The sequence below is a fragment of the Clarias gariepinus genome, chromosome 11 (genome assembly GCF_024256425.1).
Source record: "Clarias gariepinus isolate MV-2021 ecotype Netherlands chromosome 11, CGAR_prim_01v2, whole genome shotgun sequence".
Lineage (NCBI taxonomy): Eukaryota > Metazoa > Chordata > Actinopteri > Siluriformes > Clariidae > Clarias > Clarias gariepinus.
This window is the reverse complement of record NC_071110.1, coordinates 17,397,501-17,417,619: the sequence shown is the minus strand read 5'-3', so window position 1 is coordinate 17,417,619 and position 20,119 is coordinate 17,397,501. Positions and strand designations below refer to the sequence as shown.

Genomic DNA, 20,119 nt, shown 5'->3' with positions numbered 1-20,119 from the left:
CTGTCAATCAAAGCTGGAATCATGTGAAAGTTTCAGGTCAACCTACATTCAACTCTATTTAGGTTAACAGAATTCATCTGAAAGTCAAGCACAAGGTGACTTTGTTAATCTCAACATTCAGTCTAGAGTTGATGAATGGCCTGTCTATTTTTCAGGGAGAAAGAAAGAGCGAAGAAATTCTCACTTGAATTTTCACACAAATGTGAGATTCATAGTGCACTTATAGCGTGGAGTGTAAGAGGCAGTATCCTCAGACACAAAAGGCCTTATTCATTTCCTCAGCAGACCTTGATGTTGATTGCTGGGCTGTGGCTGAAAAACGGCCAGAGACAGTAATTCCCTGAGCAGCATGTGATTCAGCCTGGTCTCTCTCCTGTAGCCCCCTGGTGTGCTGACCTCTCCTCCCTCTCTGTTCCCCTTAACTCCCAAAGCCCCTATCATTCTACTCGGCAAGTGCTTCAAAAACAAAAGGATGGAGAGAGAGAGAGAGAGAGAGAGAGAGAGAGAGAGAGAGAGAGAGAGAGAGAAAGCGAACAGCTTCAAAGGGCAAACCAACATTCTTACGACTGGCTTCTTCACAAGGATTTATTATTGCCTTATTGATTTACATATGCACTTTGTGCAGGAGGACTTTTCAAAGGCAGCATATGATAGGCCTGCAGCCCGGCTGAATCAGGGGAGAGGGGATAAGAGGAGGCATTGTGCAAATGTTTGAAAAATGAGAGAACTAATTGTAAGATTTCAGTCGTCCTGTCTGGCGAATGGACAAAAGCTCGGTGACATGCCTTACTGCCGATGACAGACGATACAAAGTTCACAGTTTGTTCTGGGGAAGCTGACAGAAAGAGCAGAGCGATGAAGGGAATGAGGAATGTTGGCAATGCAATAACCACACGGCAAGGCTTCAGAGCCAGAGCACCTGCTTGGCACTAATGAGAGCATGATTCCACATTTTGGAGGCAAGCTTCAGACAAAAGACATTTTTTGGCGATAATTAGCCTGAGTAAAACATATTCATCTTTCAGTCCTTTGACTTGCACTAGGTACAAGCCAGTATTTGAATTTTTTCGCTTATGTTTGATCACATTCATAATTCACAGCGTATTGCCTATTAGAGTTAAATTAATAGCAAAGGTATGTTTATTTTAACCAGTAAAACTTCAAAGACTTTTACGTTTCTTACCTCCATAAAGTTGTTTACTAATGATTGACTAGTGTGCATTTACTGTTTTTCAAAAACTAAAAGCAGCCCAGCTATGATGCAGCAAGTGAAGGAGGGTGTGTTGAGATGAGTAGAAAGTGGAAAGTGTGTGTAAGAGGACAGAGTGAAGTGAAGAGGAAAGAAGAGAAGAGAAGAAGAACAAGCAGTTGGGAGGGTACTCACAGCAATACTGTGGCCGAAGCCAGAACCAGGTTGAGGGCTAGCAGCACTTATGTAATTGCCCACGCCGGAGTCCTGGCTGGTGGGGCCATACAGGTCAGCCACAGGTCCTGGACTGCTCGCTCCAGGAAAAGTTCCAGGCCGTGGAGGGTTGGTGCCTGCCAAAGAAGCGGGTGTGCCAACATTGGGGTAAGAAGCAAGGCTAGCTGGGGGATAGTCATGTGCAGAGCTACAGACAATCTTTGCATGCAAAGTCTACAAGACAAAACATTCAATGCACTACAAATGAACTGTAATGAAAAGGGTGTGTATGAGATCTATGCAACAGATTGCTACATTATAAACAACTAATTTGTAAGGTTTTTGCATGGATCTGTGCATAGACCTAGACACTGCGACCTAACCTTCAAGACCGCTTAGTGCCTACAGGGACAACAACTTCCACAAGCTTTTCTATTATTCATGGTACATTTTCTGTCACTCATGCAAAAGGAAATGCTTGCTCATGTTGGACACATCTACTCAGCATTCACATGGCATGCACGCTACAAAAAGGGCTACGGTCGATGTTAAGTATGCAGTGCGGGATGTTTCGCGGCAAACGGAGATGCCTTTCGAGTAGGCTGAAGACTTTCCTTCTGAGGCTTCTGTAATGTTAAAGAGTACCAGTGAGAGTGAGATGCTGCCTTGTAGGTCTCTATCATTTTCCTAACCTCTCTCTCGCTTGCGCTCTGCCATTCATGCATGTGCACACACATACACACACACACACACACACAGAATTCTCCGTTCTTCCCTAGTCATATCAAGTGCACTCTTTGAGTTTAGAGTAGTCAAATTTGACTGCCAATTCTTGAGTCCTTCAAAGAAATTGCATGGGGGATTGTGCCACAACACCCCCTATCTAATCAACACCTGTCACAGGAAGAGTGCTCTCCTTCCCCCTTTCCTCCTTCTTTAAATATATGATGGTGATTATCTAGCTGTTAGCGTCAGGGGGCTTTTGGGCCTCGCAGCCGACTGGCAGCCAGGAAATTGCTGAGAGTGTCTTGAGTAAAGCATGTTAAAAACTGAATCACTGAGGCTGTTTTTCACCAAGATGGTACAGTCCTTGTCTTTCCGAAGTACATGCTACATTAGACGGAGCAGCCGCTGAGAAGGCAGTGTGGTGAGTGAGAGGAAAATGTGTGTGTTCGCAAAACTGCTAGCTCTGAAAACTAACTTTTGAAAGGAGATGAAAACTCGGCCTGTAGAGCATATTACAGTACGAGAAACCGTTTCAATCGTTTTGAATACATGGACTGCTATATTATCTTATTAACCACTCTAGATTCTAGGAGGAGGTGGATAGCATGCAATCAACTGTAGTCTAGCTTTTAACCTAGACTTGGTGTTCTTAGGCTTACATCCTATAATCTCTATATAAAAATGACAAAGGCAGACACTATGATGTTTTGACATATACACTACTTTTTTAAAAAGCTGCTTGTTTTAGTTTTCACATAATATCCAAGTCAAGCGATAATGTGTCCAGTCCTCGCCTCCACACCCCAAGGTCTAAAGGAAAGTCTTCCCAAAAGAGTTGAGGTTGTTTTAATAGCAAAGGAGGAGTTATTCTTGAATAGAATGTTCAAAAAGCACATATGGATGTGACAGTCAGGTGTCCACACACTTTTCAACATATAGTGTGACTGGGTTGTACATTCTTTTTTATTATATTTTCTATATAGGTTTCTCTGCTTCCTAAATAAATATAACATATTTTTACATATTTTCTGTGCGGGTTATTCTCCTTCCTTCCGTTGATCCCATTAGGGGTCACCTTAGTGTTCATTTTGACAAAAAGTTTTGACACCTACGGCCCTTCGTGAAACAACCCGGAGCCTCAGTCCTCCGCAAGACAGGAAGAGATACTCCCACTATACTAACAGGGCTTATTAAATAAGCGGAATTTTATTACTATATATAATTTTATACTATATAATTTTATTATTACAACTTATAATTTTATAAGCATTAAAGTATTATAAGCTGGCCATAGTAATGTAAGGGTTGACTACATGTCCTCTGATCCTTAATAAGGCTGCTGCTGATTAACATCATTAACATAAGGAGCTGTCAGGACATTTAAATGTAAAGAATTATTGTAATAAACATTGCATAGAGACTAAAATAATGACTGAAGAGCGAATCAGTGGGTAATTTTGCCATCTCCAGGGTGCCAGTTCATTCCTGAGATCATGTTTCTACCTGTGTGGATTTTCACATGTCCTTTCAAAATGCTTTCCATTTTCCTTCCCAAAAACATACCAGATGGCCAGGCTGTGCACATTTGCCCAATGTACAAAGTGTGTGTGTGTGTGTGTGTGTGTGCATGTATGTGTGTGTGTGTGTGTGTGTGTGTGTGTGTGTGTGTGTGTGTGCATGTATGTGTGTGTGTGTGTGTGTGTGTGTGTGTGTGTGTGTGTGCATAGAGCCCTGTGATAAAAGGGCGTCTAGATCCATCATATCCCTGGATAATGCCAGGCAGTTTTTAAATATATGTCCTTGTTAGGTCAGAGGTTTACATACACGAATCATAACCTTGGACATCATGACAATATCGGGTTTGCAAATCTTTTTTATCTAGTCTTTTTTTCTGGGGCAGAATGATGCTTTTATAGTAAAAAACAAAACAAAAACAAAAAAACATGTTCATGCTGAGTATACAGTACTGTGCAAAAGTCTTGAGTCACACCTTTCTTCATAGTATATTTGATAAAATAATGTAGATTAAATAAAGACATGGGAACAAAAGTTTATGCAATTTAAAATGTGGTTGTTTATGTAACAACCTCAGCAGCAACCTCATTTCCCCTCTCGTCTTGTATTCAGTAGCACCAGCTTACTAATCACAGCCTGATCATGAGTTAGAATTTCTTTTATGTTTAAATGATTTATAGGTCACTATCTGGCTTATCAAACACAGGCATGTAGCCAAAATGTCCTTTAGGAAGCCGGCAGACCTACTGTATTCCTCAAGACTTACTTTAAAAAACCATGTTTCTTCGGAAGCAAAATATAAAGAAATAAGGGGTAGCTCAAGACTTGCACAGTACCATATGTAAACTTCTGACCGTAACAGCATGCTCCCAGAATACACCAATTAGCCAGACTTTGCGCCTGTGCTAGAAGTTTCAAGAGAGGGAGAAAAAAACACTCAATATATCCGAGATGATTCCTTCATAGTGCCAGAAAATGACAAATTAAATAAGTGTAAACAAACACACCCATTGAATTAAATAGAGGTTCTCAAAAACTTTTTTTTTTGCCCCATGTGGTGCGGCGCTCATTTTTCTCTCTCGCTCAGCCCTGATGACACTTCCATTAATAAGCGAATATTAAATCAAGTTCCTCCACAGCCGGAAGCCTTCACTTCACCGTCCACAGAAAGGAGAGACTATTAATACAGCAGACTCCACAACTCATGAGGGTAAAGGATATGTACAAGAATAAAATATTGAAGAGGCCCCGAGGGATAATGTACAAGAACAGATGTGTCCGATAGGGGGCGTCGTGGCATCAAGGCTGCTCTTTGGTGCCGTCTGTTTTTCACACAGGTGGGTGCAGGTAGACAGGGCGGTGAGGGGAGAACAGTTTGTCAGTCGCGGCTCTCACTCGCAAAATGTCAGCCGAGCAAAACAGAGACTTCCAGGGAAGAGCAAAAGGAGGAGGGAGGCATATATTTATTTGTAGATCTGAGCGCAGCCAACAGAAGATGGATATCTGAGGCAGGCTGCGTATCAGTAGGTAGTGTGGAAAGACGAGCCCGCTTTTGACACTTGAATGTGACATCTGCTGCACAAAAAGCGAGATTCTGCCAATAAGAGAACAGATTGCACCAACCTCCTTAAGCAGTGAAGTAAATGTTGAAAAGTGTCAGAAGCATGGCAACCACAGCAAAAGAGGCGGAGAGAAGACTAGCAGGATGTCAGAAAACAACAACAACAACAACAACAACAGACACTGTAGTATGTGTAAAACTGAAAGTTTCTTTTATGAATGGGTGTGCTGAGCATGTACACACAAAATGGGCAAAATATTCATATTTTAAATCAATTTTTAAAGCCTTCTCTTAGAATGTTACAGTTTGAAACTCTCATGGTATGATACGCTAGTTTAAACATATTATGGCAAGACATTAAAGTATATAAATAATATATATACAGTGAGGTCAATAAGTATTTGATCACCCAGTGATTTTGCAAGTTCTCCTACGTAGAAATCATAAAGGGGTCTACAATTTTCAGCATAAGTGCATTTCCACTGTGAGACAGAATCTAAAAAGACAAATCTGGAAATCACATTGTATGATTTTTTAACGATTAATTTGTGAATTACTGTGTTAAATAAGTATTTGATCACTTGCTTATCAGCCAGATTTCTGACCCTCAAAGACCAGTTATTTTGCTTTTAAATAGCCCATATGCTTTCTATGGAGCCACTCCTTGGTTTTCCTGGCTGTGAGCTTTGGGTCATTGTCATGTTGGAAGACCCAGCCACGACCCATCTTTAATGCTCTGACTGAGGGAAGGAGGTTTTTGCCCAATATGTCACAATACATAGCCCTGTTCATCCTCTCCTTAATACAGTGCAGTCATCCTGTCCCCTGTGCAGGATAACACCCCCAGAGCATGATGCTTCCAGCCCCATGCTTCACTGTAGGTATGGTATTATTAGGATGATACTCATCATTCTTCTTTCTCCAAACACGGCGAATGGAGTTAAGACCAAAAAGTTCTACTTTGGTCTCATATAACCACAGGACTTTCTCCCATGACTCTCTCTTCACGGCATTGACCAGCTCCTCTCGTGCAGTTCTGGGCAGATTCTTCACCATTCTTAGCATCATTGATACCCCATGTATCTACTTGGACTTTGGCTGATTGTGGGGTGCACAGGTGTCTTTATGACAGTTAATGACCTCAAACAGGTGTTACTAATTTAGAATCATAAGCAGAGTGTAGCTAGACTATTAAAAAGCAAAATAACTGGTTTTTAAAGGGTCAGAAATCTGGCTGATAAGCAAGTGATTAAATACTTATTTGACACAATAATTCACAAATAAATTGTTAAAAAAATTATACAGTGTGATTTTCAGGATTTGTCTCTCACAGTAGAAATGCACCTATGCTGAAAATTGTAGACCCCTCCATGATTTCTAAGTAAGAGAACTTGCAAAATCACAGAGTGATCAAATACTTATTGACCTCACTGTGTATATTATTTGTAAAATTAATATTTGATTTTAATTGATAAAAACACAGACAGACAAATGCACTTGAGTGAGTATTTATTATTTTGTCATTTCCTAAATAAATCTAAATAACTAGCTTATTGTCCCCAATTTCCACATAAATGACGATGCTGGTTAAAGTCAAGTCCTCTCTCATGATCACTTGTGCTGTTCTCCCAGGGCCAGTGTTAATAATGCAGCTGAAGGTAATAAGTGGCTCACTATATAAACACTAAACTCCATGGCCTGTAATGGGCCCATTCTGCTGAGCAGAGAGATCTGAACACCATTTCCATGTCCAAAGGATTTAGAGCTTTATTTGTGTCAACAGTTCCTCCACATAACCTTTAATCTAACGTAGATTAAGACCATGAAATGACAGTTGTTCACAGCGGTATGACCTCTCTCTCTCTCTCTCTCTCTCTCTCTCTCTCTTTCCTTCTCTCTCTTCTCTAACATAACAACTCCTTCACCTCTACATGAACCACCAGCTTATGGCCTTATTCATATCAGAATATCAGCATATCATCGCTCCCTACAGCTCATTCTCATCACTTATACAAATACAGTTATTGTACATTGTGGTAACATTACCCTAATTTAACTGTTACTACCTTTGAACAATACACTTGAAAGGAAAGAACACATTTATATTTTGTCTCATTATCTTATAAACTCAATAATAATGCATATGAAGCAGTTCAAACAGGGGTTGCCATATAATTCTGACTCCACTAGATACTCATCTAGAAACAGAGCACAATTTCATAAACGCATGAGGATTTCTGCCTTTGAAACATTTCAGTACAAAAAAAAAAAAAAAAAAAAAAAAAAAAAATTTGTGATGTAACTGTCCTGGATTTTAAAATACAAAATACATAGATTATCATTATTTATATAAAAAATGCTGCTCTATGTCTGTATAATTTATCATGGCTAGAACATCTCTATACCTTCAGTTTGTAAGCAACTTCCAAACGTCTGTCAGGTGTGAAATAGAGACATAGTGTGTCGACTGATTGATTTCAATCCTCGAAATTCCGGACTGTATGGCCATTATTCATCATGTTATACACTAGCAACTGAGCTGAACATTCTCTTATTGGATACTGATCTCATGGCCCCCTCAAGGAACAGGTTTCTTTTTCTGTTCCTTTCAAAATGAAAAATACAATATTATTTATCACTTCTAGTGTTTTGTGGTTTATTCTGAGAGATTTACATTTTGATTCCTTTATATTATTTACAATCTAATGTATCGTTGCCCAGACAGTGAAACAAGAGACCAGACCAGACTAGAGGCGTGCATCGGGACAGGGCTCCAAATACAAAAATTCACGGTAGCATGCGTTATCTTTCCTCTCATGCAGCAAAAAAATGTCATTTTGGTAACCATGGGAGCAAACCAGGTCCTTGTGTGACACAAACTTGTTCATTAATTCTGCCTTATTCAATGTGTCCTGGTTAAGATCATGTGGTTTAAATTACTCAATTAAATAAAAAACTATGTGGGAGAGGTACAAGTTAAATGTACTAAATAAACAACCATGTGGTTACCTCTAAACAGGGCAGCTACTGAATATACTTACAGTCAAAAGAAAACCACATGATCTTAGATAATAAAAGACTTGTTTAAATGTCTGTATCAGAACAGTGAATATAATTGGATATAGATGAATTAATGCATGTGACTCAATTTATGTAAGGAAGGACTGCTGATAAGAAACTATCGCTCTAATAGTCCATTTATCTCAACTTTATATAGCAGAAATGCATTGCCAAGGACAGAATAGGAAAAGATAAAATAATGTGTGAACGAGCTCAAATCAGCATGCAGTTCATACCAGACAAAGCAGTGGGTTCATCACTCTACGTCCCTTGCATTTCTATTATTGTCTTCTGCTTTAATGAATGACTGAATGATGAATCAACCACATGAATCAAATCAATCAGTGAATGAAGGAGAGGTGGTACACACCTGGGCTCTTATACTGATCCGGGCTGGGCAGGTGCTGCAGGGGGGAGTTGCAGGCCGAGGTGGCATGCTCGCTTTGAAGCAGCTGAGCCGCCTGCGGGCCTAGGGAGCCATAGTCCGCAAAGGAGAAGGGGGGCCCCCGTTGGTCACTTGTCGTGGAATAGAAACCATAATCGGGGAAGCCTGGGAGATACAGGAGTATAGGGGAGGAGGAGGAGGAGGAGGAGGAGGAAGGGAAGGGAGGGGAAATATTGGGAAATTTTCCCCATCATTGGGAAAGACAATGTTGCATAGTAATGTTATGAGTCAATGCTGCATTGTTTTTGTTTTTTTGCATAAAGGTGGAGTATTAATAGATACAAAACAGTATCAGTTTAAACAGATGCCTCGTACTGTTTTCCTAACATGCGCAAGTGTTAGCAGTGCTGGCTAATGAACATGATTACGATGAAGAACAATTAACTTTCCAGCTTTTCATTCATAATCCTAAAGTGTTCAAATTCATATTTCAAGTTACTTGAGAAAATAGTTTATAAAAAGTCTTGTACTTGTACTGTACTTTCTCAAGAAGACAGAAAAATCACTCCTTGAACCTTTCAGCAACAAATTGCACAAATTAGACAACTATGAATGTCTGTATCTAAGAGCACATATAGACGGATCTGTAAAAGGCCGCAGTGTGGGTGGTAGTTTCTCTCTCGTCAAGTTTTAACTGCTGTCTGAATGTGTCCTAATCAACAGGAATGTCTACTTAATAAGCATCAAAAGTGACTGCTCAGGGCTCCCAACAAACCATGCGTTTTGGCCCATAAGTCTAAAGTGTGTTGTCAAGTAAGTTTATATGAATAATGTTCTAGTGAGAAAAAAAAAAAATCGGACACGTGTTTTATTATGGCTGGGTGCAGCAATCCATCCCACTTTGGGTGTTACAGACATAATATTCAGGTTGGGTATCTAGACCATGTTGTAAAAATAAGTGTCTGGAAGCTACCCCTTATTTCTTTATATTTTGCTTCCAAAGACACTTGTTTTTTTTAAAGTTAATCTTGAGGAATAGGTCTCCAGGCTTCCTAAAGGACATTTTGGCTCCATGTCTGTGTTTGATAAGCCAGATAGTGACCTATAAATCATTTAAGCAAAAAAGAAACAATTCTAACTCATGATCAGAAGAAAAGAAATACAGGACAAGGGAAAAATCAGGACAGTCTTTTTAGTGTTATCAGTGACATATGGTAATATAAAACTGTTCTTGTAGTAGTTATTGCGAAAGAGAACACAGCTGACTCAGAGTCAGTTACTTAATTCTGAATGATGGATTGGAGGACATTCTCTAGCAGGCAAAGATAGTCACAACATTCAGCTGCCTCAAACAGAATTCAGAGTGTGGACAAGTCAAAGCGCTGCAAATGTAGGGTTTTTTTTTGGCCCAAAGAAACTTTTCTATAATTTTCAATTCAAATCTTAACCCCTAAAAGACTAGAGCCAGCCCTGCTTATAAGAAACGCTTTTAATATGTTACAGCATCTTGGGTTTGGAGGTGACACTGTTATCTTTGAGGTTACCTGATTCAATCAAATAAGCCTTGAATTAAAGGGCACCTTTACACACTTCAGTGTATGCAACCACCGCATAGGATGTGTGCTAGTGCAATATATAAAAGGTATCTTCAAAAATTAATTACAAACACATATACACAGTATATATATATATTTATGAGAGAGTGAGAGAGACATTAAGTCTTTTAAATAAAAAAAGGTAAAACATTTACAGAAATTAAAAAAAATGCAGATAAAATGTCAATTTATCTAAAGTATATTACAATTTCATTAAGCCGTTGAAGATTATGGGTGCATGAAAGCAATCGGAGGAGACAGCGTCTTAATCGGAAACAATACTTATCTTAAGGACCAAATTTTATTTGGATCATTAACCCTCACGATAAAATTAGATACCCTATTTAAAGTGAGCTGTGACCATAGCAGATGGCTATTTGGCCAGCTTAGCCATTAAACCATGGACAAGTCTTTAGAGAAAAGCAGAAAATTAACAAAATTATAAGCACAATTTCATTCTACAACTCAAAATAAAAACAAACAAATGCCACTGCATACAGACCCGTGATCTTGAGTGTATTTCAAGACAGACTTGTATTATCTAAAAACGAAAATTTTACTTGCAAAAAAAAACACAAAACAGTAAATTTAATTAATTTGCTGTTATTTAATAAAAGAAAGTATAAATATCCGGGCCAGTCCCTGTACTCCTGCATATTCTTCATACTATCTGCCATTGCTGGTACAAATCTATGAGGTTATTGTGGCTATGAGGCCACCATAATGTTCCACTTACAGCCAATCAGCCACTGTTATAAATATTGTTTGCCATCTGCTCAAGTAGATATCATATTAGTCTAAAGTGTATTTTTATCTTGTTTAATAATAATTCACATTTTCAATGTATTATTTTGTTGTTGTTGTGAAAAACCATGTCCCAAGAGCGCTATGCAATAAAAACATATAGTGAAAAGATGCAGTATACCGTAAGAGTAATTAAAACCAGTCTCTCAAAAATCCAGCTCATGTAAGTTGACTCTGAATATTACAGTATGAATTGTTTTTATAACTTTTGAACTTCGCTGCTAGTGATCTTAGCTTGCCAAAATCAGCAGTCTAAGCTGTAGCACAAATGACAAGCAAGCATGCAGTTTATTTCGACTAAGCAGACTAATCCTAAAGAGACCTCTGCTATGTTTCTCATTTCAAAAAATGTATTAATGAAATATTTTTTTCCAGCTCCCATAAATAAAATAAATATCAATACAGATATAAACACTGTGTACGTTAAACTACATGCACCTGCCGTGTCTTTTGTAGGAATTTCTAAGTCCCCTGTTACACTGAGCCATGTTCCCTCTACCGTGGATGAACGCAGTCAGAACTATGCAGAAGCGAGGTAGAAGCCGGTAAGAACGTAGCCTTGAGGTGAAGCTGCCAAGCAATATGATTCTCGCAATGACCTTTTCAGACTTGCGCTTTGGCGAGACATGGTAGCTCCATGCCACGTTTTAGAAGACCACATTATGTTTGTATTATGTTCTTGTAGTGCTTACCACATTTATGGCGTGCATGCAGCAGGTTATCAGTGTATCTATATCACATTCGGAGAATTTTGTATCCTTAGTCCTAAGATTTTTACATTTATTAATTTACTATTAGTTCCTGCTGCATGCTTTAAAATTTTTAGGATGCAGTGGGAGCTTCATGGTCTTTGTCGCAGTGTGACTTGGGCCTAATGCACTTAATACACAACCAATCCCTGTCCTGATTGGCTAGATACTGTATTGTGGGTTCACATTTGTTAATAAACCCTGGGGTAACCACAGAAATCTGAGTTGATTTTCTAGGTTGATACAGCCTTGAAAACATAAAGAAATCATACAAAAAAAATTTCCTTACAATATGTCATTGCCGCTAATAATCATGCTTCACTGAAATTAATATGAACACTTCCCTCCCTGTAGATGATGCATTATAATACTCAGACAATGCTTCTTTACAAAAATTATTAACTACAGTCAGTTATGCACTGAAGGAAATGGATAAGCTACTGTACGACATCGGCCACCATAACATGTTTAATCATTCGCAAAAAGCGACCTGAAAATGCACTTAGGCCGAATCCATTTTTGATGGGCCGCTCTAATAGATGGGCGTCCTTGAGGTTCAAAGGGAGCTCTGGACTCGCCTCTTAATTAGCCAAGCTGCCATCCCATCCTGTTCCCTCTCATCTTCCTAATTAGATCTTTAACAACAAACAAATGAAGACCTTTTACAGGAACCTGCGGCGCAGCTTGTCGCGTTCGTAAAACAGCAGAGGACGGCTTTCGGCGGCGCAGCCTTTGTTCAACGCTCCCCAGCCTGCTTTCCTCCACAATGCAACGTTGCTGCTGCTATTTGCATAAATATTCAGTTTAATTTCAGCATAGCAGGAGGGACAGGACACAAAATACAAAATTAACTCGCATACAACAAATACACCTGGTTTCTTTGTTTGCAATGATATAGCAAATTAGCCCCGGAAAGCCGTTCATTTTAGTGCTGTGACAGGAAAGGTCTTATCTAATAAAGGCCCGCAGAAATTACTTTTATTGTGCAGGTAGATCACTTCTAATGATAGCGCTATCTGAAACAGAAATGTGGAATAAAATGCAGTTAAAAGCACCCATTTACTAACTACAGAGAAAGCCATCTGGCAGAATAGGGCTGCTTGATTACCTTCGGCAGCTAATTCCCTATTTCTGAGCACATGCAAATGATTCACTTTGACCAAGTGGAAGCGGGGAAGCTGAGGGAAAAATGGAACTGAATTAAACATTGTCATTTTTAGACATCAAAAGTTGCCTCAATAATGGCCTGGTTCAGATGTTCGGCTACAGCCAGCCAGTTACAGAATGACGCTCTGAATGTTTTATGTTCCCATGAATAACATACGGATGGAAAGAGGAAGTGAGCACGTGTGTGTGTACCAGCTTTCTTCCATATTTACATATGAATTATTTCCTTGAAACAGCAAGACAAAGCCTAACATACTTCTTTTCCTCTCACAACCTTTCTTCTCCCTCGTACCCATAAAATCCTGCTATCTGCTCTCTTTCGACAAACCCAGGTCTTGTGCTCTTGCTCAAAGCCAAATCTAATTACTTCATAATGGCGCGTTTTGGTGCGGGGAGCCGCGTGCATCGTTGACAGGTGATAGATGCGTAAATTCACTTCGGCTGACTTGATGAATAGCAGCATGGAAGCGCAAGGCGCTCGCACGCGGTGGCCAGACGACACATCCTCGTCTATTCATCATCTCCACCTCCAGATGCTGCCGCCGCCGCCAACCACAAACGCACTCCAGGGTCGTGTCTGAGCAGCTGGGAGGAGGTCATCCAGATGTGCCTTTGGCTATGCAACATCTGCACGGAGCCTGGACACCCCAGCTGGCTTTGAGAGGAGGGAGGGCGATGCTCAGAACGACTACACTCTGTAAGGTTGTCAATCGCGCCATTAGATAGCCCATCTGGGCGCTTTGGAGCGATTGCCGAGATGAAAGCCTTAAGTTGCTTTCTCCCTCTCCTGCTGCGTGTTATTACATATAATGCTTGATAAGAAAACGGATACAAATGAGCAAATAAGAGGGTGCTTTTATCAGCTGTTAGGAAATAGGACTGAGCAACTGCTTCATGTGTAATGCGAGTTACTCTGTGGATAACTGGCTTTAATGCAAGTTAGTGGTCTCTTTAGCATTTATAGCCAGGCAGCCGTTTCAGAAATTACTGCAGGGTCCCATCAGGGGCCGTACAGTCAGTGGGAGACTTTAATTTCCTTTTCTCAGTATTCAGCATCCCTCGCTCTCTAGAGTGCTGCACTATGGTTACATATCAAACCAGCTCTCTGAATGGTGCCATGGAGCCCCAGGCACTGGCTGCATTGCTTCCTCTCAACAATAACGTGCACTGCTGTTTGTTGTCTCCGTCCACTATAGCTGAATTCACAAATGCCGAATATGCGGGCTGGTCATTATAGAACTGCAGGGGGGCCTGGAGACATATCTGGACAGGAAGTTGTCTGGTAGTCGCCAACAACAAGGATTAAACAACAACGTGAAGCTGTTTTGAGTGTAAATGAATATTTAAATCACATCTCGGAATAAGATAATCCACCAGAACTCGACAGCAGTTCACGACTCTGGCGCAATCTGAGGCAAGTTTACAATCCGAACCCAAATAGGAAAATGTACTTAAGCGCTCATCCCTCCTTTGTCCTATGCGCTCCCAGCACTGCTTTCTGTTAATCTGGCAGAAAAGTCAGAAAAACACCAAAATGTGTCTGCATGGCAATTTAATATAATGCGAAGCGCGTTAATGAAGGGCAGGGGCAAAGCTCTGGTGCTTTCTGCAGCTGGATCAGGTTCAGTGGACTCCGAATAGCTCACACCTGACCCGTCAGCACTACATTACCACAATTAGCCTGCTGAGGCTAGCAAAATACTGCCATTTAAAGTACCTTTTCATGAAAAGATGGAGAAAAAGCTGACATTTCGCACGGTGACTTTCAAACAGTTTCCGCAAGGCTGGAGGACCACAGCCAACCTTGGAAATAGCATTGCACACAATCATCTACTGTAGGCAGAAATGTCAGACACGGTAAATACATTGGAAAAGGATGGAGAGGGAATCCACACAAGGCAAAAAAAAAAAAAAAAAAAGGAGGGGGGGGGGGCACAGACTGGCACTCCTTTAAAAGCACTGAAGCAGCAGTTCCTCTCACAGATGTAGTGCTATCTCAAAGTGACTGGATCTCTCCCATCTTTCCTCACTTAAATGAAACCAACTTCACTCAAACCCCTTTTGAAGAGTGTCAGTGAACTTGTCAAATGTTCTTTTAAATTAGCTCAGGATTTATGACTGTGTGCAATTAGCCTTTTCATTTCCACCTATGCCATCTTTAAAGAATTACTAACTCTGCCTTTACTGCCTCCAGAGATGATCAGTCCCTATTCTCACCCCCCCCCCATACTTTTTTTTAGCCAACAGGTGACTAATTATCATTACCAGCTCTCCCTCTTAGCAGATGACATCTCATAAATACTCTATAGATAATGCCTCACTGCTATTTTTTGCTCGGATAGCCTCGGAAAATTACATTTAAATTATGAAAATTACATCTAATCAAGCAAATATCTCAAATCTTCATGATTTATCCTCTGCTCGGTGATGGATCTCTTTGTCCATTACACACACTCGCACACTCTGGTGCGCAGATGGAGAAGGGAAGCGGACAGCTCGCTTCGAGATGGACAAAAACACACATCTGTCTTCATCAGGAGGGGTGACAAACGAGTATGAGGTGTGTTTCATATTTCCACCTTAGACGGCTGGACACGGAAGATGCTGCCTGGCCTAGTTTGCACCTGCGGCTGGTGAGCAGGACACACGCACACAAACACACACGCACACACACACACGCATACACACATGAACATGCACACACAGCTGTGAACTACCGCCTGTCTGTCCACATACAGCAACTAATGGAGAGTGACACAAGCCCTCTATGCTGTCGGTCTGTCTCTCTCTCCCTCACACACACACACACAGACAATGCAGTTTGTCTGACACAATAACAAAGAACCAGAAAACAACCCCTGCTCACTCTGTGTGTACGTGTGATAAGGATATTTACTTGTTACGTTTATAGCTTCCATTTTTAACCTACACTGTAGACAATATGAATAAATCTAAATTAAACAGTGCACTAAATGTCCAAACATGATAAATCTGTGTAATACATTACACTAAATGATTGGACACTTTAAATAGAAACAGACACAGACTAACACTTAATAGTACAGTATATTGGTCTAAATTGGGATTCCCTGATTCTTTCAATTATCTTTAGTAACGGCTTTATTCTGGTCACAACTTTATCTACTGGAGTTGAAATGACCTCACATTTAAATATACCTTAAAGGTCCCATATTATACTATTATTACTTTAACAATTTAGCATACATTACTGTGCAGCCACCCCACGTTTATTCCTATTCTGCTTGCAGAGAGACAGACTTTCTTACATGTTTAATGTAGTCTTGAGGAATACTTCTCCAGGCTCCCGCAAGGACTCTTTTTGGCTCTTGTTTTTAGGGAGTTTTTGTCTCTCATTTTAAGTCCAGTTCCTGTGACTGACCTTTTTTTTCCTCTTTTTTGTTTTCAGAAGAATGTTTTTGTTGATTAAGCCACACAAGGACTCATGAATCATTCAAGCAAAAGAAAGTCCAACTTAAACCAGTGAGAAACCGGTGCAGATGATGATATCAGGTGATGAGTATACTGATGATGCTGAATGCTGAAGGGAAATGAGGTTGCTGAGGAAGTTCTCACATAAACAACCAATTGTTAGAATGTATCTTCGGGTCCTTTGCAGCCTGTCACAGTAAAGAAGTCTGTTCTTATTTCTTATAATTTGAATGAAAAATGAACTCTGGTTTCCTCCCACCTTCCAAAGACATGTAAATTAGGTTAATTGATGTTCCCAAATTGCCCATAGTGTGTGTGTGTGTGTGTGTGTGTGTGTGTGTGTGTGTGTGTGTGTGTGTGTGTGTGTGTGTGTGTGTGTGTGTGTGTGTGTGTGTGTGTGTGTGTGTGTGTGTGTGTGCGCCCTGCGATTTAATTGGCACCTGGTCCAGAGCGTGCCCTGCCTCGTGCCCTAAGCCTCCTGGGATAGGCTCCAGGCTCCCCGCGACCCTGAATACAGGATAAAGCGATATAGAAGATGAGTGAGTGACGATGAAAGAACTGAGGGACGGCTTAAGGCACAGTACAGTACAGTACTGTACATCTCAGAACTTCTCCAGCTGAAAAACTCCTCAGAAGAGGTATCTTTTGTTATACCAGAAACTCCCTTTTTCAAATGCACCATTTCAGTGTCTACATAAATGAGCTACCGTTGAGACATGCCTCACCAGAGAACAGCAGAATTCAGCAAAAACAGTGCGCGGCTAAGCTTTAAATTTCTTCAAGCCCTGGGCAAAATAAAAATGGAAAAAGGACAAAAAGCTAATGTGTTTTTTTTCCTCGTTTGTACCCATCTCAATGTCTAAAATGACTTCAAAGAGAATTTTGCATAATAGGTTTCCTTTAAAAATATATATTTTATATTTTTATTAGTAAATATAGATACAAAAAATACCAAAGGGAGCAAGGAGCATAACTCTTGTGTTTCCTTGGGAGCGTCAGGATTGTGAGTTTTTATTTTTAAAACTCCGATTCTTATTTGATTCATACTACAGTAGGTACAAAAAAGAAAAAAAAAAGAAAAAAAAGAAAAAAATGTAGCTGGTGTAGTCTGAGTCAGCGTGTGGTCCAGTGCAGAATTACCTTAATCTAGTCGGAAATACGAGGGGCGTTTAAGTCAACTAGGACTTTGATTGTGCAAAATAACAGTACACAGTTATGAAAGTCAAAACTACCTTTATTTCTCTACAGTATGTAATCCCCTGCTACACTAATGCACTTACCCCAGTGTTTCAGTAGTGCTTGGAGACCATAAAGGTAGAAAGTTTTCTTACGACCACAGCACCTTGATCAGACTGCCTGGTTAATGTCTGAAACACCAGCCTCCCATTAACGATGTTAATGATGGAGGTCCAGTGGTAGCTCAATAGTTAAGGCACATAACCACTGATCAGAACGTCCCAGTTTCAAACCCCAGCACCACCAAATTGCCACTGTTGGGCCCTTAAACAAGGCCCTTAACCCTCAACTGCTCAGATGTAAAATTAAATAAAACGTAAGTCGCTCTGGATAAGGGCATCTGCCAAGTGCCATAAATGTAAATGAAATGGCTTAGAGCGAGGTCAGGACTGTACAGGCGATGGGGAAATAACTTCCAGCCAAGTTCCTGTAACGGGCAAGTGGTGTTCATGAATGATTGTGTGTACATTTTTCACAAATAGATTTGTCTCAATACTGTACTGCGCTCGACGTCTTCTGTAAATGTTGATTTTAAACATTCATCCATGAGAAATTGAATTACAAGTCCCAGTTTGACTTGAGCGCCCCTTCATACGTTTACTTAAACAAAGTGTATTTGATCTGCCTTCTTTCCAGTCTACCCAACCATGTACTGACTAGTCAACATCCCCACATAAGCAACCAGTTAATGTAGTGAAGTGCCTTTACACAAAGTGTTGCTTTTAATAAAAAAATAAAAATCATCTGAGCACTCAAGGTCAGAGCTAATCATTGCATTATTATGTTTGTGAGTCTGTGTTTTTGTGTACTATTGTTTCTCCCATAAGGAATAAAAAAACACATCTCTTAAGAATATTAAACTTTTACTACAGTACACACCCAAAACTTTGGGATACTGTGAGTCTTGTTTAGATTGAATTAGTTATATACTGTAAGAGGAGCAGTTTTATGCTCCAGTAATCCATAGCAGTGTGTAAATAAATATGTGTGTGTGCGCGCGCGTGGGAGAGATAGGGTTGCCAGTTTCTTTACAGTCCTTAACCAAGGTAACAACACAGCCCACACGGCTGGTATCTACATCAGATCTACAGCATCAAGCAAATCTCTGCACTGTGACTCATCCTTTCCTGCATGCTGACCCTCGGAGAGGTTGCAGGGCCCGACTGTGTCTCTTTTAGTTCCGAATATAAAAGTGTGCAAGATATAGCGTTAAAACCTGGCTGTACTGTTGTAAATGTATAAGTAAGAGTGGAGGGAAACAAAAGAAAAAACAAGCAAGGTCTTGGGGGTGAATTTTTCTTCTACTAAGATATCATGCTGTCTTGAGGTAAAGGACAAGGTTTGCATATGCAAAAGGAAGGCACAAATACTTCTACCGTGCAGATTCAAAGTGCATTTGAATATTAAATAACATTAAAACACAGATAAGATATCCAGTGTCCGGTTCCAAACAACGTCTACTTGACCTACCTCAGCTCTAACAGAAGCACTACTAATAAAGCATGCAGTCAGGCCAGTGTCTGGCTAGAAGATACTGAGGAGGAGGAGCGAACCACAAAGACTGAAGATACAAAAAATAGTGATGAGAACACAGAAAAATTAACTAAATAAAAGAAAGCAATGTGAAAGCAAGTTGACTTAACAAGATGGAGGAGAAATGTAAACGTGTAAGGAATAATTAAATGAAGAAAATGAATAATTGATGAGCAAATTTAAAATGAGAAAGCGGCAGTGTGTCACTGCGAGAAGATGTGGTGAGAGGGAGGTCAGACGAACCTTCTAATGGAGTAAGAGCAGGACTGAGTATGTAGGAAGTCAGTCTCAGACTCTCAGACTCTGGCTTTCAGCTGGCTCACACCAAGCAAGAGACAAACAGCAGAGACATGACCAGCAGGTCAACGCCTGTTACACTCTAGCAACACGTCTAGTCCGGTATTTTAGCCTATAAATAAAGCTTGCATGCAATTTTCTGGTCAGATTTGTTTTCCATTGTGATATCTCAAAGGATTAGGCTGAGAGCCTGAGGCAAGGCACTACGTGAACGTTTCCTAATGTGAAGAAGAGTGTTCTCTTTACAAGAAGTACGGCTAATTACCCTAGCTCATAATAACTTGTTAACCACCTGTTCTATGATTATATCCTTTATAAGCCATGATTAAGGGAACTCTTTAAACTACTTCAGAGTGATTCCATGACTGGGGTACCATTTATATTCCAATGATATTGTATATGAGTGTATAAACCACTTTCAAGACATTTAAAACCTAATTAAAAACACATAAGCCCATATTTTTACAATATACCCACAGAAAGCAAGCATTCTGTCTACCAGGCCCACACTACACCATACATAAATACGTTTCCATGAGTCACCAATTACAGGGCCTGAGATGAACACTGTAGTCCCACTCACTCTGCCGCCTGATGTGAAAGGGCACAAGTGCAGGATGGGAAAATCATAGACTGTAT

General features: G+C 40.2%; 1 protein-coding gene across 8 annotated transcripts in view; it reads right to left on the bottom strand.

The window, feature by feature from the left end:
* The window catches only part of msi2b (musashi RNA-binding protein 2b), a 260,386-nt gene that overhangs the window by 11,038 nt on the left and 229,229 nt on the right, over window positions 1-20,119 (bottom strand). For 6 of the 8 annotated variants that reach the window (XM_053507328.1, XM_053507327.1, XM_053507329.1 and 3 more), the window contains 2 exons: window positions 8,635-8,814; window positions 1,385-1,539 (listed from right to left, as the gene is read on the bottom strand). In XM_053507328.1, coding sequence (XP_053363303.1) covers window positions 1,385-1,539; window positions 8,635-8,814 — 335 coding nt within the window. The remainder of the gene's footprint in view (window positions 1-1,384; window positions 1,540-8,634; window positions 8,815-20,119) is intronic. The other 2 variants (XM_053507332.1, XM_053507333.1) reach the window with 1 other exon arrangement.